The 17412-nt window shown below is 38.8% G+C and overlaps 1 protein-coding gene across 2 annotated transcripts; it reads left to right on the forward strand.

The window, feature by feature from the left end:
* Nucleotides 1-1561: 1561 nt before the first annotated feature.
* Nucleotides 1562-17025, forward strand: nfyb (nuclear transcription factor Y subunit beta). Of its 2 annotated transcripts, none has more exons than XM_003220907.4 (7): nucleotides 1562-1717; nucleotides 7911-8004; nucleotides 8919-9049; nucleotides 11079-11276; nucleotides 13016-13097; nucleotides 15884-15963; nucleotides 16114-17025. In XM_003220907.4, exons 2-7 carry the CDS (start codon nucleotides 7911-7913, stop codon nucleotides 16144-16146), a joined length of 618 nt encoding a protein of 205 aa, XP_003220955.1. In that variant the 5' UTR covers nucleotides 1562-1717; the 3' UTR covers nucleotides 16147-17025. The 2 variants fall into 2 exon arrangements, with proteins under 2 accessions (XP_003220955.1, XP_003220956.1); XM_003220908.4 differs by lacking the exon at nucleotides 1562-1717 and adding an exon at nucleotides 2259-4675.
* Nucleotides 17026-17412: the final 387 nt, after the last annotated feature.

Consider the following 17412-nt stretch of genomic DNA (forward strand, 5'->3'; position numbering starts at 1 on the left):
CTGACTCTATGTGAAATAAGCAATAAATCACATAGTTAAAAATATAAATGAATGTGTTGTGTCCCCATACATTCAATTATTACAGTTTATGTATGTATCTGTCTCTATCTCTTATAAGGGGTTGGTTTAATCTCTGGTTTGTTAGTAGAACTGAATTACTGTGTCACAAAATGATGCCTGCCATAGATGTGGGCAAAACGTCATGAGAGAATGCTTCTGGAACATGGCCATACAGCCCAGAAAACTCACAGCACAATAATGAATGGTGGTACTATTGCTGGTGGCACTATTGCTATTATCCAGATGGAAACAGTTTTTCCTAAAACATAGTAACCAGTAACTCTAGTTAGGAATAATTTGCATGGATTTTGCTTTGAAAATGTCTTTTAATTCGAGTGAATGGTCAAGTATGTTATACTTATTTTGCACAAGTTGCCATTTGAATACAGATCTAGCTAAGTTTCATTATTTTTGAATGTATATTTTCTGATTGTATATTAGATTGTTTGGATGTGTTGCAATAGCAAGATTCCCAGATTAGTTTAGTTTTTACACCTTTTTATTTTATTTTTGGTTATTTAATATTTAATGTTTATTTTACTTATTTTATAGCTTATTTTATTTTATTTTTTGGTTATTTAATATTTTAATGTTTATTTTACTTAAGTGATATTTGTCTTTCCTGTTCTAATGTAGCACAAATCCTATGTAAAATCATACTGCGTTATTTTTGACATTATTATTGAAATCTGAAATATACAGTAGTCTCTCACTTATCCAAGCTTCGCTTATCCAAGCTTCTGGATTATCCATTTTTGTAGTCAGTGTTTTCAATATATCGTGATATTTTGGTGCTAAATTCGTAAATACAGTAATTACAACATAACATTACTGCGTATTGAACTACTTTTTCTGTCAAATTTGTTGTATAACATGATGTTTTGGTGCTTAATTTGTAAAATCATAACCTAATTTGATGTTTAATAGGCTTTTCCTTAATCCTTCCTTATTATCTAACATATTCGCTTATCCAACGTTCTGCCGACCCGTTTAGCTTGGATAAGTGAGACTCTACTGTATTATTGCCATGAAATATGCAGTATTTGAAGGGCATATCCTGACATTGATATTTTCAGCATTTTAATGTTTTAATGATTTATATAGGGTTTTAATGGCATGTTTTATATTGTATTTGATGGTCTGGCTTTTGTGTATTTGTTTGTTTGTCTTGCATGCGAAAGACCTATGGTCAAGCATTAAATAAATTTGGAATACTGTATTATTGAAATTTGAAATACAGAAAGTCATTACTCTTAAGAATTGTGGGAGTTGAAGTCCAAAACACCTGGAGGGCCCAAGTTTGCTCATGCTTCATCTATTCTATATATAACACGAGGTGCTATGGTAATAAAGGAGTTATTATTAACCACCCTTTGTGCATTTATTTGGGCTCACTGCAAAAAGGGAGCATGCATGCCAATGCTGTGCTGTGTCTCTCTGTTTTGCTGGGCTTGGCGGCGTCAGCGGAGGGCGGAGCGTCCCCTGGCGGGAAGAGCCTTTTCCCGCGGGCGGGGCCGTTGCCTGGGAGGCGGTGCGGAGGGAGGGCAGGCCGGCTCCGGGAAGTGGGGCTCCGCGCTGGGACTGGTTCCTTCGCAGCCATTTTCTGTCCAACCAAACAGCCGATTTGCGGAGGGAGCCAACCAGGGCCGCACTGGAGGTTTGTGCCTGGCTCCGGCCAATGATTGGTAACCGGTTTCACTGCAGGCTCGAATGAAATGTCCGTCTCCCTCCTCCCGGGCCGAGTTGGCCGCCGCTCCTATCGCTGTGGAGGGAAGGAAGGAAGGATGGAAACAAGGAAAGAAAGAAGAGCGGGCCCAACTCCCGCCCGACTGGCGCTTTGTACTGTTTCTGAAGGAGAGGAGGAGGAGGAGGCCCTGCGCGGGAAAGGAAGGCCGAGGGGCCTAACAGAGGCCTAGTCAGGGAGAGATGTCGTCGCCACAGGGGGGGATAATGTTTCTGAAGGAGCCCAGCCCCTCAGAATGGGGGCGAAAGGAGCAGGCCTCGCCAGGTTTCCTTGACAGGAGCCACTGATCCCCATCCAAACGGGGGCCTGAAGAGATGGTGTTGTTGTTGTTGTGGCGAGAGACAATTCCCCCTCAAAATGGGAGCAGCAGAGGGAGGGCTCTCCTGACAGGAGCCCACCCTTTCCCCCCCTCAAAAATGGAGAGCTTGAGAAAGAGGCAAGAGTGTTGTTGTTTATGCCAGGCGTTTCTCAAAATGGGGGCAAGAGGAGAGAGTGGGCTGCTTCAAAATGTTGTGAAGCGGGCATGGGCAAACTTGGGCCCTCCAGGTGTTCCCACCATTCTTAACAGCCTCAGGCCCTTCCCCCCTCCCCCCTCAACCACTTAAGCGCAAAACACCTGAAGGACCCAAGTTTGCCCATGCCAAAGGATCAGACCTGTGTAAAACGGGGGCAGGAGGAGAAAAGGAAAAGAGTGTTGTTATTGGGTTGTTGTGCACTGTAATTGTTACTTTTAGAATTGTATGTTGGGCATCGAATTGTTGCCGGTTGTGAGGCTGCCCCGAGTCCCCTTCCGAGTTAGAAGGGCAGGATACAAGTATGGGAAATAAATAAAATAAATATAGCCATGTTCCAGAAGCTGACGTTTTGCTCAATTCTATGGCAGTTATCTTCAGAGGTTGTGAGGTATATTGGAAAACTAAGCAAGGGAGGTTTATATATCTGTTGAAGGTCCAGGGTGGAAGAAAGAACTCTTGTGTGTTGGAGGCCAGTGTGAATGTTGTAATTAATCACCTTGATTAGCATTAATGGCCTTGCCAGCTTCATTCCTGCCTGGGGGAATCCTTTGTTCTGAAGTGTTAGCTACCTCTGATTGATTCATGTCTGTAATTCCTCTGTTTTCAGACTGTTGTTCTTTATTTACTGTTCTGATTTTAAGGGTTTTTAAAATACTGGTTGCCAGATTTTGTTCATTTTCATTGTTTCCTCCTTTCTGTTGAAATTGTCCACATGTTTGTGGATTTCAATGGCTTCTCTGTGCAGTCTGATATCATAGAGAGGTCCAGTGTTGCTGTTGTGACTAGAATTCACCCCCTTCGAAATTGGGGCCTGAGGAAATGTTGTTGTTGTGAAGAAATGTTGTTGTTGCTGCTGCTGCTGCTGCAAGAGCCCGTTTCCCCCCTTTCCTCAAAATATTGTCCTCAAAACAGCCCAAAATGGGGGCAGAGGGAGATAGCAGTGTCGTGGCAAGAGACAACCAGCCTCAAAATGGGATGTTTATGTCTATAATTACCGTAACGCCTTATCAATGTCTATTTTAGGGTTGATTGATTTCATTGTGGTATTGTTCTATGTGTCAATGATGTAAATTATGTTTTCCTTTGATGCTGATGTATCTGTATTATTGCACCGTATGCATTGTTCCATTACAAGTGCTTGGTAAACCGTCCCGAATCCCTTTAGGGAGATGGTGGTGGGGTAAAAATAAAGTATTATTATTATTATTATTATTATTATTATTATTATTTTGTCCCATCAGGAGCAGATTCTCCGCCTCCTTGAAATAAGGGTAGGAAGAGATTTTGTGGCAAAATGTTGCTGTGATAGGATTCTGGCTTGCCCAAAATGGGGCAGTAAGGAGGGGGAGAGTGTTGCCGTGACAGACCCCCCATCACAATGTTGTGAAGGGAGCACACCCTCTCAATGAGGGCAGGAGGAGGAGGAGTGTTGTTGTGACAGGACATACCCCCTCATAATGGGGAGGGTGCAGGAGAGAGTATTGCGGCAAATGTATTGCCGTGACAAACCCCCTTCGAAATGTAAAGGGAGCCCCCCTCTCAAAATGAGGACAGGAGAAGGACGAAAGAGTGTTGTTGTGACAGGAGGTAACTCCCTCATAATGGGGGATGCAGGAGAGAGTATTGTGGCAAATGGGTTGCCATGACAGACCCCACCCCCTAGAAATGTTATGAAGGGAGCCCACCCCCTCAAAATGAGGGCAGGTGGAGGAGGAAAGAGTGTTGTTGGAGATAGTGTGTGACAGGAGACAACCCCTCCTCGAAATGGAAAAAAATGAAGCCTACCTATTAGGATAGACTTGCATGTTTGGTTCAAAGAAGTGGAAGCAGGCAAAACCAGCAAGGAATAGCTTCACAGCCCCCCTTTCCCACTTTTCCGCCATAGGGTGGGAGGGGATAGGGCTGAGACAATAGGGAACCCTATGGAGTCACTTGGAGATTGGTAGCATTGCTCCCTTTGCAGGTTCCAGCTATACACTCTTATATTCCCAAGGCTTGGGCTCCCTTCACTTTATCCCCCCTCCCCCTTTCAAAAATCCTTTCCTTTACTAGGGTGGAGTTGGGTCTGTTTTTGTAGATGGGCTTTTGTCTGCCTTGTTTCTTGATCATTCTTTCTCTATCCCTGCACTGTAGTGGCAATAACCTAGACTTTTAGAAAGGAATTTTGTTTTTTGTTTTTGCTCTTCTACCCTTCCTGGATGGGGGATGGGGTGGTGTTTGGAAGACAGCTTGACAAGTGGGTCTCTCCCCTCATTGGAGACACTCCTGCTCTTGTCTCGCTCCACCTGATTTGCACATCTAAGACTGAAAGTGCTTTTATGGTGCTGTGATGCTGGATGTCATCTCACAATCATTGGTGAGTGGGCAATTTTTCTAAGACTTTAAGGATTCAGACATTGCCTGTTGACTCCTGACTTGTGACTTGTTCCAGGTTTTGTCTTATGCATCTGGGCTTTTTCATTCTCCTTTCTAGTCTCTTTTTTCTTCTTCCCAAATCTCCTTGTAAAACTGAAGCACCTTCATGCCATAAATCTAGGAGTATATATGGAAATCTTGAGACCTCTGGCTTTTAGAGTATATGCATGCACATAGTAGTGGATGGAACCGTATGAATCAAGACTGAGAAATAGCTGGCTGTCATTTAGGGTTTCTGTAATTTTTGGAAAGGGTCAGATTTTATCTTGTGTTTACTACATTTGAGCCATTGCTTGTTTGCTTCAGTCCTAGACAAAATATCTTCTGAAATGATTTTTAAAGGTTTGAGTAGTTGTTGTATGGATTCCCATTTTAAAACATTTGTTTGTTTTGTTTGGGACAGCATGTGTTTCTCCTTTTAGTTGTAGTTACTTAATTTGTTTAAACAGCCTACAACAAATGAGACTGTGCATATGTTATCCTTTCATGTAACTTATTGGAGAACATATTTTGTCCTTTATACAAAGTGTTATTGATCTGTTGATTTCTTGAGAGTGCCACTGGTCAGGTGGAATTAGGTACATTTATTTCATGATTCTGACATCCCTAGTAGAGTCCTAAAGTCTTACAGGGCAATTATATGCATGGTTATTCAAAACATGCTCCACTTGAGTTGAGTGGGTTTTTTGCTAGGTATAGGATTGCCGCACTAAAACTAAATTAGATGAAGGAAATCTGATATATACTGAGTAGCTGTAATGTAACTAATCTAGCTCATTAAAATCCTGCTACAACTGAATGAGTCTTTGATGTGATCTAGTCTTTTTTTTCAGGCCAGAATGAACCAAAAAATAACAAAAAGCTAAAGAATTGTCATAACTATCACTTAGTTGGAAGTAGCAGTTTAGGACAAAGTCCAAAATGTCCAGGAAGTTCATTCTGAATTCAGACAAACAAAATACTGTTTTATCAACAAGATATTTAGTAAAAATTACCTAGTACAAAAAATAGCATCCCCCTTCTCTCTACATTAGGTCATTACAATCCAATAATACTCTTTCCACAGTTTTTGAATTATGCATCCAGATGTTTTTTATTCTCAAGATGAACAATACTTGTATTTTGCCTTTGCCTTCTTCATTTGTATCATTTTACTGATGTGAGAATAAAACAGTAGGACTTCGTGTACTTTATCTGATGTTTTTGAATAGGCATTTGAAGGGAGGCTGGTTCATTTTTTTGGCTGTTCAAATAATTATTTTTCAGAAAAGAGCTCTTTATTACTGAGATCTGGCAATTCTAACTACTCGGTAGTGTAGATCATAATCATGTGCTGAATTCTAGAAGAATTTCACATCTGAGGTTTTCTATGTTGCCTTGTTCATGGCGCAGCGTGTTAAAGTGCTGAGCTGCTGAACTTGCAGACTGAAAGGTCGCAGGTTCAAATCTGGGGAGTGGAGTGAGCGCCCACTGTTAGCTCCAGCTTCTGCCAACCTAGCAGTTCAAAAATATGCAAATGTGAGTACATCAATAGGTACCGCTCTGGTGGGAAGGTAACGGTTCTCCATGCAGTCATGCTGGCCACATGACCTTGGAGGTGTTTACGGACAACGCTGGCTCTTTGGCTTAATGGAGATGAGCACCAACTCCTAGAGTCGGACAAGACTGGATTTAACGTCAGGGGAAACCTTTACCTTTACCATGTTTCTCTTTATGTCTAGAATCATTTTGATGATGCCAGAGACTTATTTCCTTGGACATGAAATTATGCATATATGTTTTGTTGCATACATTTAGAAAATGAGTATGTATGTATATGGAACATGAGCCAATGTGATGTAATAGTTTGAGTGCTGTACTAAGACTCTGGAGACCAGGGATAACATTTTGTTCAGCACTGTGGAAACCCACTGGATGATCTTGGCCAAATTACACACCCTTAGCATCAGAGGAAGGCAAACACAACCCCCCAAACAAATCTTGCCAAGAAAGTCCCATGTTAGGTTCATCATAAGTAGGAAACAACTTAAAAGCACACAACAACAAATATAGAATTACCCACTTGATGGTATTTATGCAAATGCTTTTGGTTTTAACTCTATATGATAGCATGTAGTCTTAATGTACATGTAGAATTGAATAGCTTGACTGGTTTTGCAGCTATTAAAACTTACTAGCAAAGACCTCAATGTAAGGATCGATCATTTGGGCTCTTGAATAAAACATTTTACAGTCTCTTTTAATTGATGGAGCCTTTCCTGGGAGTACAAGTTGCCTTTTCCAAAAAAAAAGTCTTGGTTCAAGGACATGATGCCCCTAAAGAATTAGGAGGTAAATTGGCAAATGATTATTTTAGAAGTTTATTTCTTTTCCTCTATTATGTCAACTGGCAACTTTTAATGTAAAAATAATGAGTGCATCTTGATTTTAATTACATGTTAGTTTTCCTCATCGGATTTTGCTGACAGTATAAATGAAATTCTTGCCATTTATTTTTTATATTATTTATTCACTGTCATTCATATCCAGCCTTTTTACTAATAAAAGTACACAAAGCAGTTAGTTTTCGATAGCAAATGATTTTGTCTGGATATAACTATGTTATAGTGTTTTAGTGTTATAAGAATGAATCTGGGATCTCTTCATCTTTGTTCATTGTTAATGTAGTATAACTGAAGAGAACCCATAAATTAATACCAGTGTGGCATATCATCTATGCTCTAAATGGGTTAGTAATAAATTAACATATGGCTAGTGAAAACAAGCCACTTTCATAACATGTAATTCAGTGCTGACTTATTTCCAGTATGCATATTTTGACATTGCGATTTTCTCGGCAATGTTTGTCTTTCTTTGAGGCTGAGATAGCGTAGCTTGCCCAAGATCACCCAGTGAGTTTCCATGGCCAAGCAGATATTCAAATCCTAGTCTCCGAAGTTGTAGTCGAATGCTCAGATCATATTTGGCTCATCTGATTGAACAAGACTTTATAAAGTAGCTTTTCCCAAGCTTGGGCTACCATGCCCATTATCAAATGTAGGTTCTTGTGATCATGTTCAATTATTAATGAGTGTGAATACCCAGCAACTATGATAATGTGACTTCTCAACATGCTGCCAGCCACAACGTTGAAAAAAAAAGCAGTGATTATTTAAGAACTCCTCGTTTTATTCCAGATGGATGGTGATAACTCTACAACAGATGCTTCTCAGTTGGGAATTGCTGGGGATTACATTGGTGGAAGCCATTATGTTATACAGCCTCATGATGGTAAGTTCCATACCCATAACAATGAGAAGGCACTCTGGGTTGTGTTCCATGGTGTCCTTTCACCAGCAAAATGGATATAGCTGGTGGATCAAAACTGTATTGTAAACATTCTTCAGTATTCATAATTAATTGGAATCAAAGTCAGTGAAACATCATGCTGAAATGTTAAGTAAAAATATGAGACAATCATTTTAGGAATTTTTAATAGCAGTTTTTATTATGGTCAGATGCTAACAGCCTACAGTTGATAGTGTGCTTCCATATACAACAACAGAACAATCCGGGATTTTTCTTTCTTGCTGCAGCCTTGACCTCATATGTTATGTGGCATCAAAACTCTGTTCCAGGGGACCAGATTTTTAGGGTGTAGAGAGGCATGCAGGTGGAAGGGAATTACTGATTGTGGTGAAAGCACAGTTTGCTACCCTGTTTCCCCTAAAATAAGACATCCCCAGAAAATAAGACCTAGTAGAAGTTTTGCTGAATTGCTAAATATAAGGCCTCCCCCAAAAGTAAGACCTAGCAAAGTTTTTGTTTAGAAGCATGCCTGGCGCCTGCCAAACAGAACACCAAAGCATGCAGAATTGGTAAATGTACATATCAGCTTACATGGGAGTAATGGCAGTAACAAGAAATTCTTGATAGGATTCACAGTTTGTCTGGTTATGCTGGTTTGTGATAACAACTACTGTACAGTATATAATAAATGTTCATTTTTTTGTTCAACAATAAATGTAAATTCTTCTTCATGGAAAAATAAGACATCCCCTGAAAATAAGACCTAGAGCATCTTTGGGAGCAAAAATTAATATAAGACACTGTCTTATTTTCAGGGAAACACGGTAATACAAAATATAAATATGGCCGTCAGAAATTCTCAGTGTTTGTAGCTAATACTTACATTGCATTTTTAGATACAGAAGACAGCATGAATGACCATGAAGACACAAATGGCTCTAAAGAGAGTTTCAGAGAACAAGATATATACCTTCCAATTGCAAATGTGGCAAGGATAATGAAAAATGCCATACCTCAAACAGGAAAGGTAATATCTTGAATAGAAAGCTTTGCTAGTATTCCGCAGCATTTATGAGATCATGAAGCTTGGGGTATTTCAAAAGACATTCAGAACTGTCTTATAGTCATTGCGGTTTTAAGGCCAAAGATTGTGAATTGCTTGGAATGTGGTATTATATACTCTTTGTTCTTCTGCATCTCTATACAAACCAAAATAAAAGGTCTCCTTTTCCTCTCATGGGAAGTGTACAAGATTTCAATGACAAATTGACTGGCATTTTTTTAAAATAGTTTTTATTGAATTTAAAATTTTCCATACAATAATCACTTTTATCACATAGCAGATATATATCATACAATACTTGCATTGTTCTTTTATATCTACTGTTGATTTATATCTACTATTATCTCAACATTTGTCCATCTACATTTCTTCACTGTGTATCCCCCCTCCCACCCCGAGCCACTTCTTAGTTATTGTCTAACCAAAATCTCATTTTTTTCCTGAGGCAGTAGCCCTCCATCCCTTTTTTGGAGTACTTTCTCAATAAGTTTACCCCATACATCCTCAAAATCATTTTTTCCCATATCCCTCTTTTTAACTTTTAATTTGCATGTTAGCTTATCATTTATTGCCAATTTCCATACTTCCTTATACCATTCTTCGATCTGAACATTTATTACTTTTCTCCAATTCCTTGCTATAAGCAGTCTTGCTATTGTCAATAAATTTGTTAATGCTTCTTTTTCTTTTTTATTCATCTTATTATTATACATTGATAATAATGTAGTACTAGGATTTCTTTCCAATTTGATGTTCATTATATCCTCTATCTCTTTAAATACTTTATGCCAAAATTTCCTTACATATTTACAATGCTACCACATATGTATATATGTTCCCACTTCCTGACAGCCTCTCCAGCAATTATTTGAATGGTTTTTATTAATATTTGACATTTTTAATGGTGTTAAATACCATTTTCAAATTATCTTATAATAATTTTCTTTGACTCTTATTGACAAGTTTTTCAAATGCCTTTGTTGATTCAATTGCGACCATTCCATTTCATTTACAGTAGAGTCTCACTTATCCAACACTCACTTACCCAACGTTCTGGATTATCCAACGCATTTTTGTAGTCAATGTTTTCAATACATCCTGATATTTTGGTGCTAAATTCGTAAATACAGTAATTACTACATAGCATTCATGCGTATTGAAGTACATTTTCTGTCAAATTTGTTGTATAACATGATGTTTTGGTGCTTAATTTGTAAAATCATAACCTATTTTGATGTTTAATAGGCTTTTTCTGAATCTCTCCTTATTATCCAACATATTCACTTATCCAACGTTCTGCCGGCCCGTTTATGTTGGATAAGTGAGACTCTACTGTATTTTCATCTCTAACTCCACCTCCAATATATCCATAAGAGTGATATTTTTTCTTTCTCCTTCTTCTATTTCACACAATATCCTATAGATTCTACCAGTTACACCTTTCAATTTTTTATGGTTATCTGTATCCCTTCCATTATATATTATTTGTTCATATTGGTTAAGTTCCTTCCTCTCTTTATTATTTTTTACCCAATTCTTATACCATTGCTCTAGCTGAACATCATGGGACCATGTCAGTTTTATTTCCCCAAATTCCTCCATTATCTTTTCCTTCTTCATTCCAATCTTAGTCCAGTCCCCTATTTTGTCTAGGTTTTTTCCTCCTTAATACTTTATCCATTATATTTCTTAATTTTTTGGGGAGCTTCCTTTCCATTATAACTGGAATTATTCTTGAACCCTCCGGGCATTCTTAAAATAAGAAGTAGCTTATCTTCTCATTGATCATACAGGGGGAAATACCATAATTAATTCCAAATTCTCAGAAGTATATTTTGTGTGAGGCATGAGCTTTATTTATTTAGGTTTTACAAGATTAATCCTCTGAAATGTTTAATTTTGTTGGCAGTTTACATTGGATTTATTAGAGTGTTAATTTATATTATACTGACAAGTACTATTGATTTACTGGATATAAATTATGTATTTTTAGATTGCTAAAGACGCAAAGGAATGTGTACAAGAGTGCGTGAGTGAATTCATCAGCTTTATAACGTCAGAAGCAAGTGAGAGATGTCACCAAGAAAAACGGAAGACTATAAATGGAGAGGATATTCTCTTTGCCATGTCCACCTTGGGATTTGACAGCTATGTTGAGCCGTTGAAATTATATCTGCAGAAGTTCAGAGAGGTTTGTAATCTCTTCCTTCCCATTGGAATGCCATTTGCAATGATTTGCATAATTTTATTTGTTAAATATTTTATTTTATTTTACTGATATTTTATTGGTAATGATAATAATAATAATAATAATAATAATAATAATAATAATAATAATAATAATAATAATATAATAACTTTATTTTTGTATCCTGCCCCATCTCCCCAAGGGGACTCGGGTTAGCTCACATGGGGACCAAGCCCAGCAACATACAATAAAATACGGCGGTATAAAATGCACAGTATAAAATACAACAATATAAAATACATAATGATCACAACAGATTGAACAGAGGCGATATAGGAAAGAAAATATATTTATTTGGAAGATATGTACAGGCCAGAGTAATAAACTTCTATTTACATAATTTTCTGTTCTTGCACGTGCCCTGTGTGGTGTGGTACCAAAAACAAGTCATGCCAGACTAATCTGATCTCTTTTTTCGATAAAGTTACGAGTTGGGTCGATACCATGGATGTAGCGTACCTAGATTTCAGTAAGGCCTTCGACAAAGTCCCTCACAACCTTCTGGCAAACTAGTAAAATGTGGGCTAGACAAAACTACGGTTAGGTGGATCTGTAATTGGCTAAGCAAATGAACCCAAAGGGTGCTCACCAATGTGTCGTCTTCATCTTGGAAAGAAGTCACGAGTGGATGCCGCAGGGTTCTGTCCTGGGCCCGGTTCTGTTTAACATCTTTATTAACGACTTAGATGAAGGGTTAGAAGGCACAATCATCAAGTTTGCAGATGACACCAAACTGGGAGGGATAGCCAACACTCCAGAAGAAAGGAGCAGAATTCAAAACGATCTTAACAGACTAGAGAGATGGGCCGAAACTAACAAAATGAAGTTCAACAGGGACAAATGCAAGATACTTCACTTCGGCAGAAAAAATGGAATGCAAAGATACAGAATGGGAGACGCCTGGCTAGACAGCAGTACATGTGAAAAAGATCTTGGAGTCCTTGTGGACAACAAGTTAAACATGAGCCAGCAATGTGATGCGGCTGCTAAGAAAGCCAATGGCCCATGAGGTCTCTTCCAACTCTACTATTCTATGATTCTATGGTATACAGTGGGTCTGCTGTATCCATGGCTTCGCAATCCATGGATTCAACCCCACTATGGATTGAAACGTACACAATACTGTACATTTAAATCTGCAGTTGGAAGCACTCCAGCCACCCCATCAACTGCTTGCTTCTGCAAGGAGGAGGAAGAAGCAAGTAGCCTCTTCCTCCTCCACGGTTGCCCTGTGCCACTTTTAAATGAACACTTTTGCAGTTTCTGTGCAAAACTTGTGAGCGAACACTTTTATTTTGTGAGGCTTGAAGAGAATCTACAAAATGTACTCACTAAAAACTGACAGGGCAACCACAGAGGTGGAATTCTTAGAATTCTTGCCCAAAGAATCCAAGTAGCACACTGTCTGATGACTCTGTAAAAGCTGCTCTCTCCTTCACAATGTTTGGGGATCCGCCACCCAACCAGTAAACAAGGTGACTCCCCAATTCTGGTGGCCTGTTGTGCTTGCAGCCAAACCTTGCTGAGAACAAGCATATGAGTGGTACTTGGATGAGCCACCACTGATTGGAGGACACTGCTTTTTGCCCTGCTCCTTTTTTTTCAGATTTAGGTAAATGGAATCATAGGTACCAGTCCTGTGCTGTGTTTGCATGCTATTTATTATTTTCTTTTTTTTTAAGGCCATGAAGGGAGAAAAGGGTATTGGAGGGGCAGTTGCCACAGCGGATGGGCTCAGTGAGGAACTCACAGAAGAAGCATTTAGTAAGTATTATTACCATTACTTAACATCTGTTGGAAGGAGCTCTTTTAACTTTAACTAGTATTTGTGAGAAAGGTTTACAGTAAATTATTATTAATTTTTATCCCACTTTTCACCCATGGGTTGGACTCAAAGCGGTGTACATGGGGTTGCCTTCGAAAACAGTTTGGTCCAACGGGCGGCAGCCAGGTTGCTCATTGGAGTGACGTACAGGGAGCATACCACCCCCGTTATGTCAGTTCCACTGGCTGCCAATCTGCTTCCAAGCCCAATTTGAAGTACTGGGTTTAGCCTACAAAGCCCTAAACGGTTCCGGCCCAGTCTACCTGTCCGAACGTATCTCCCCCTACGAACCATCTCAGAGTCTGAGATAGTCTGGGGAGGCCCTGCTCTCAGTCCCACCACCTTCGCAACCGCAGTTGGTGGGGACGAGAGATAGGGCCTTCTCGGTGGCTCCCCGGTTGTGGAACTCCCTCCCAAATGATGTCAGGTCAGCCCCCTCCCTCCTGGCTTTCAGAAAGAGAGTTAAAACCTGGCTTTGGGAGGAAGCCTTCAATAAGTAGTTGTGCAATATGTTTACTTGAAATCGTGCAATTGACTCTGGATTGGCCTTAGATCTTGTCTTTGGATGCTGTGTCTTAACATTGGATTGTATTTAAGTATGTGTTTATGTATATTTATTTAATCTTAATGTAGGTTTTTAATGTTTTATGTTGTAGGCACTGTGTAGTGCCGTTTGTGAGCCGCCTTGAGTCTCCCCAAGGGTCAAAAAAGGCGGGAAATAAATAAATAATAATAATACAGTGATAAGCAACGTACAGTGAATGAGATGCAGGACAACTGCTATTGTGTCACTTGCATACAAGTCTTTGGTAGCTAAATTGAAATACAGGTTGTAGATTATACCTTTTGGCCTATAACACACACGCATGGATATAATTTGTCAACAATTCTGATCAGCTCACAGCTGAATGTGCATGTGGGTTCTGCTGAAGACTGGATTAGAGATAAAATGAAAATTCTGTGTTCGTTGTACTGGTCTTTAAGAAAAGGAATCCAGTTTGTTTACTTCATTGGATGGGTTATTGAAGTATAAGAAAGAACTGCTACTGTTTATGTAGAGATGAAATTTATCTTTGAGCTAACTTGAATTTAGCCATGGTGAGCAAGGATAGGAAGCAGAACATTGCCTCTATGGCCTAGCCTGCCCCATTCAGCAGGACCTGTGGACTCTATGTAGAGTGTTTTCATGATGCTGGAGGTGCTACTGTTTCTGCCAGCCCAGTTATATAGATATATCTGAATCTGGCCCAACAATACTTGTTTTATATCACTTTTTAAACTGTATATGTGAAATTTCCTCACAGGAGTAGAACTATGGATGTGTCTGGAGGATCTCCTTGTTCTAGAAACATTGTCCGCATTATGTGTGTTTGATTTATTGGAAGGGCTTGTGCATGTTCATGTATTCAAGAGTATTGGCAAACACAGACAAATACAAATACCATGAAGGAACAAAGTTTCTGTTTGCTTACAGGACAGTGTTGGACATGGTGAAAAATCAAACTTCATAAAGGAGAATTTTGTGTGGTAGAATAGCCATGCTGTGTAGCAAACTGAAAATACACATTTACAATGTGGAGTGGAAATGTCAGTAGCAAAAAGTGGCTACTTAATTTATTTCTGTATTTATTTATTTCCATCATTTCTATCCCCCCCAATCTCACCCGAAGGGACTCAGGGCTGCTTACAAAACTGGCAGAATTCGATGCCAATATACAATACAAAAGAATAAAACATAAGCAATTAAAAACAAATTTGAAACAATACAAAATACCTGAGCCATTAATCCACAAAACCTTGTACATAAACCTTAGTCCAGACTGAGTTGAAGCCAACGAAACTTATTCTTTGAACGCTTGCTCACATAGCCAGGTCTTCACTTTCTTTCTAAAACTCAAAAGGGATGGAGCCTGCCGGATGTCACTAGGGAGGGAGTTCCACAGCCAAGGAGCCACCACTGAGAAAGCCCTGTCTCTTGTCCCCACCAGCCGCACCTGTGAGGTGCTTATTCTCAGCTGAAAGCTATAACAGCTAAAACACAAGTTAACTTTTTGATTAGGTGTTCCACATGTTTTCTTACAACTTTTTGCTTTCCAAATGAGGTGGTAATCAAATGTTTCACCGTTGAACTATATATATTTTTGTTTTTACATGAGTCTGTTAAATAGCATCTGGTGTATCTGTGTCATCTTTTAAAAATGTGTTGTTGAAACAGAATAGATGTAATTTGGTCTTCTGCATTTGTGGGAGTTGTGGTGCAGCATCTCCGCGAACGTGTGAAAACAGCAAATATCTCTAGGCCCTCCAAACATGAATGTTACAAACTAGTTCCCAGCTGCAGCTCTACAAATCTCTAGTGTCATGATCTTTCTTGAGGAGGAGGATAACACTGAAGGAGATACTTGCGGGAGGGCCAAGCTGACAGCATTCATCCTCCTTTTCCACTTGACTCATTTCCCACCAACAACCCTGGCCTGTCACTCCTTTTGCTGCTTTGATACCATGATGCCTCTGCCTTGCTCCAAGCTGCCTCCACCTGTATTTTCCCCTCTCCACCTTCTAGGACAATGACATTGAAGGAGATCATCAGATCTGTGGAGGTTAAACCCACGTGTAGTAGTCCAATAATTGTATGCTGAGCATGAATTTTTGTTTAATAGTGAATAAGGTAAATTAGTTTTTAGTGTATGTTGTACCTTAATTAAACTGCTTTTTTCTTTTTCAGCTAACCAGTTGCCAGCAGGTTTAATAACTACAGATGGCCAACAGCAAAACGTTATGGTTTATACAACATCTTATCAACAGGTATAGTTGATCCAACTTCTATTTCTCTTTGTTAACATTTCAATGCTCCCACTTTTCTGCAGCATAATTCCAACTACTGAATTCGTGAAATAGTTCAGTAATCTCTTTGCTAGTTGGGCCCTTGATCTTACTTTATTTTGCATTTTCTAGATTTCCGGTGTTCAGCAGATTCAGTTTTCATGATGGAAGAAGGCCTTGGACTTGGGGACATGAGAGAGATGGTCAACAAACTAGCGAATGCTAGAGGAAAGGAAAATTTAGTTTGAAATGACTGGTAAAAAAGAGAAAAATGTCACTTTGTATATTCAATAGCTGTAATGTAGCTGCCTGAGGCTTGACTAATTGAGGTGTGAACTCAAATCTTTTTTCATGAATGATTTTAAAAGAAATTGGATTTTAAAGGTATTAAACTATTTTTGTTTTGTACAAGTTTGTTGCTCTGTATAACTCCTGTATGCATTGTATATTGCAATTTACTACTGTCAGAGATTTGTAGACAGTTTCTTATTTTCATATTGAATCATGTTACTTTTGTAATTCTAGTAAACAGCTGGGTTTAATTCTTGTTTTACCCTTTGAATAAAACATAAGGGTACAGTTCATCTTGAATGCAAGTTGCCTTTCTTATAAAAAAATTAGATGACCTTTTCTTTTGTAACTGTCTTGCATGACTAAGTTACAATAACTATTTATTAATATTTTAACTTTGAAAGGGAATTCCTCAAGCGCCAGCAGTTCAAAATCTCCCAGTTTTTAAAATGTAATAATAGAATTCATGTGAATCTGGAAGAAACCAGTCTTAGAACTTAGCATTAGAAGCTTGAGACATAATCTTGGAAGAGCTGCTTTGCACAACTTAAATAAAAGAGATGGGAATTTGACAGTCTACTTGTGTGCAGGGCTAGTTGTGCTGATTGTCTGGAGCCCAGCAGCAGTGTTAACTGTACTTTGTAGTGCAGTCTGTTTTGCAAGAACTAGAACTATGTAGTACAATTTTTGTTGATCCCATTGATTTAGAGGCATTTGTCTCATTGTTTTTGAAATAAAACCCTTTTTAATTTATGGTCTCTTTTTAAAGAAGCCACGTTCTCTACTCAATTTTGACAGTTTTGGTAAATTTTCTTTTAAAAAAAATAAGGTTCACTTACATTTCAGCCATCAATGGGAATTCAAATGATATCTGTAGAACAGGTGAAATTGTAAGCATGTGTCTGAATGGATCTGATATGGGAGGCCTGAGCTTTGACATTGCTGTTTCCTGTCTTTGCAATAAATTAATCTACCTAAATAATTGTACTTAATTTTGTAGATGTACAGATTGTTCCAAAGACAGTGCCAGTACATTATTACCTAGGATGGGATTATTCTGACAATACTGAATTATGCTGTTGGTGTTCAAATAACAGTTGCTATGATCAGCAAGTCAATTCACAGTATTTGTATGAAAGG

This window comes from Anolis carolinensis, chromosome 5, assembly GCF_035594765.1.
Source record: "Anolis carolinensis isolate JA03-04 chromosome 5, rAnoCar3.1.pri, whole genome shotgun sequence".
Taxonomy (NCBI): domain Eukaryota; kingdom Metazoa; phylum Chordata; class Lepidosauria; order Squamata; family Dactyloidae; genus Anolis; species Anolis carolinensis.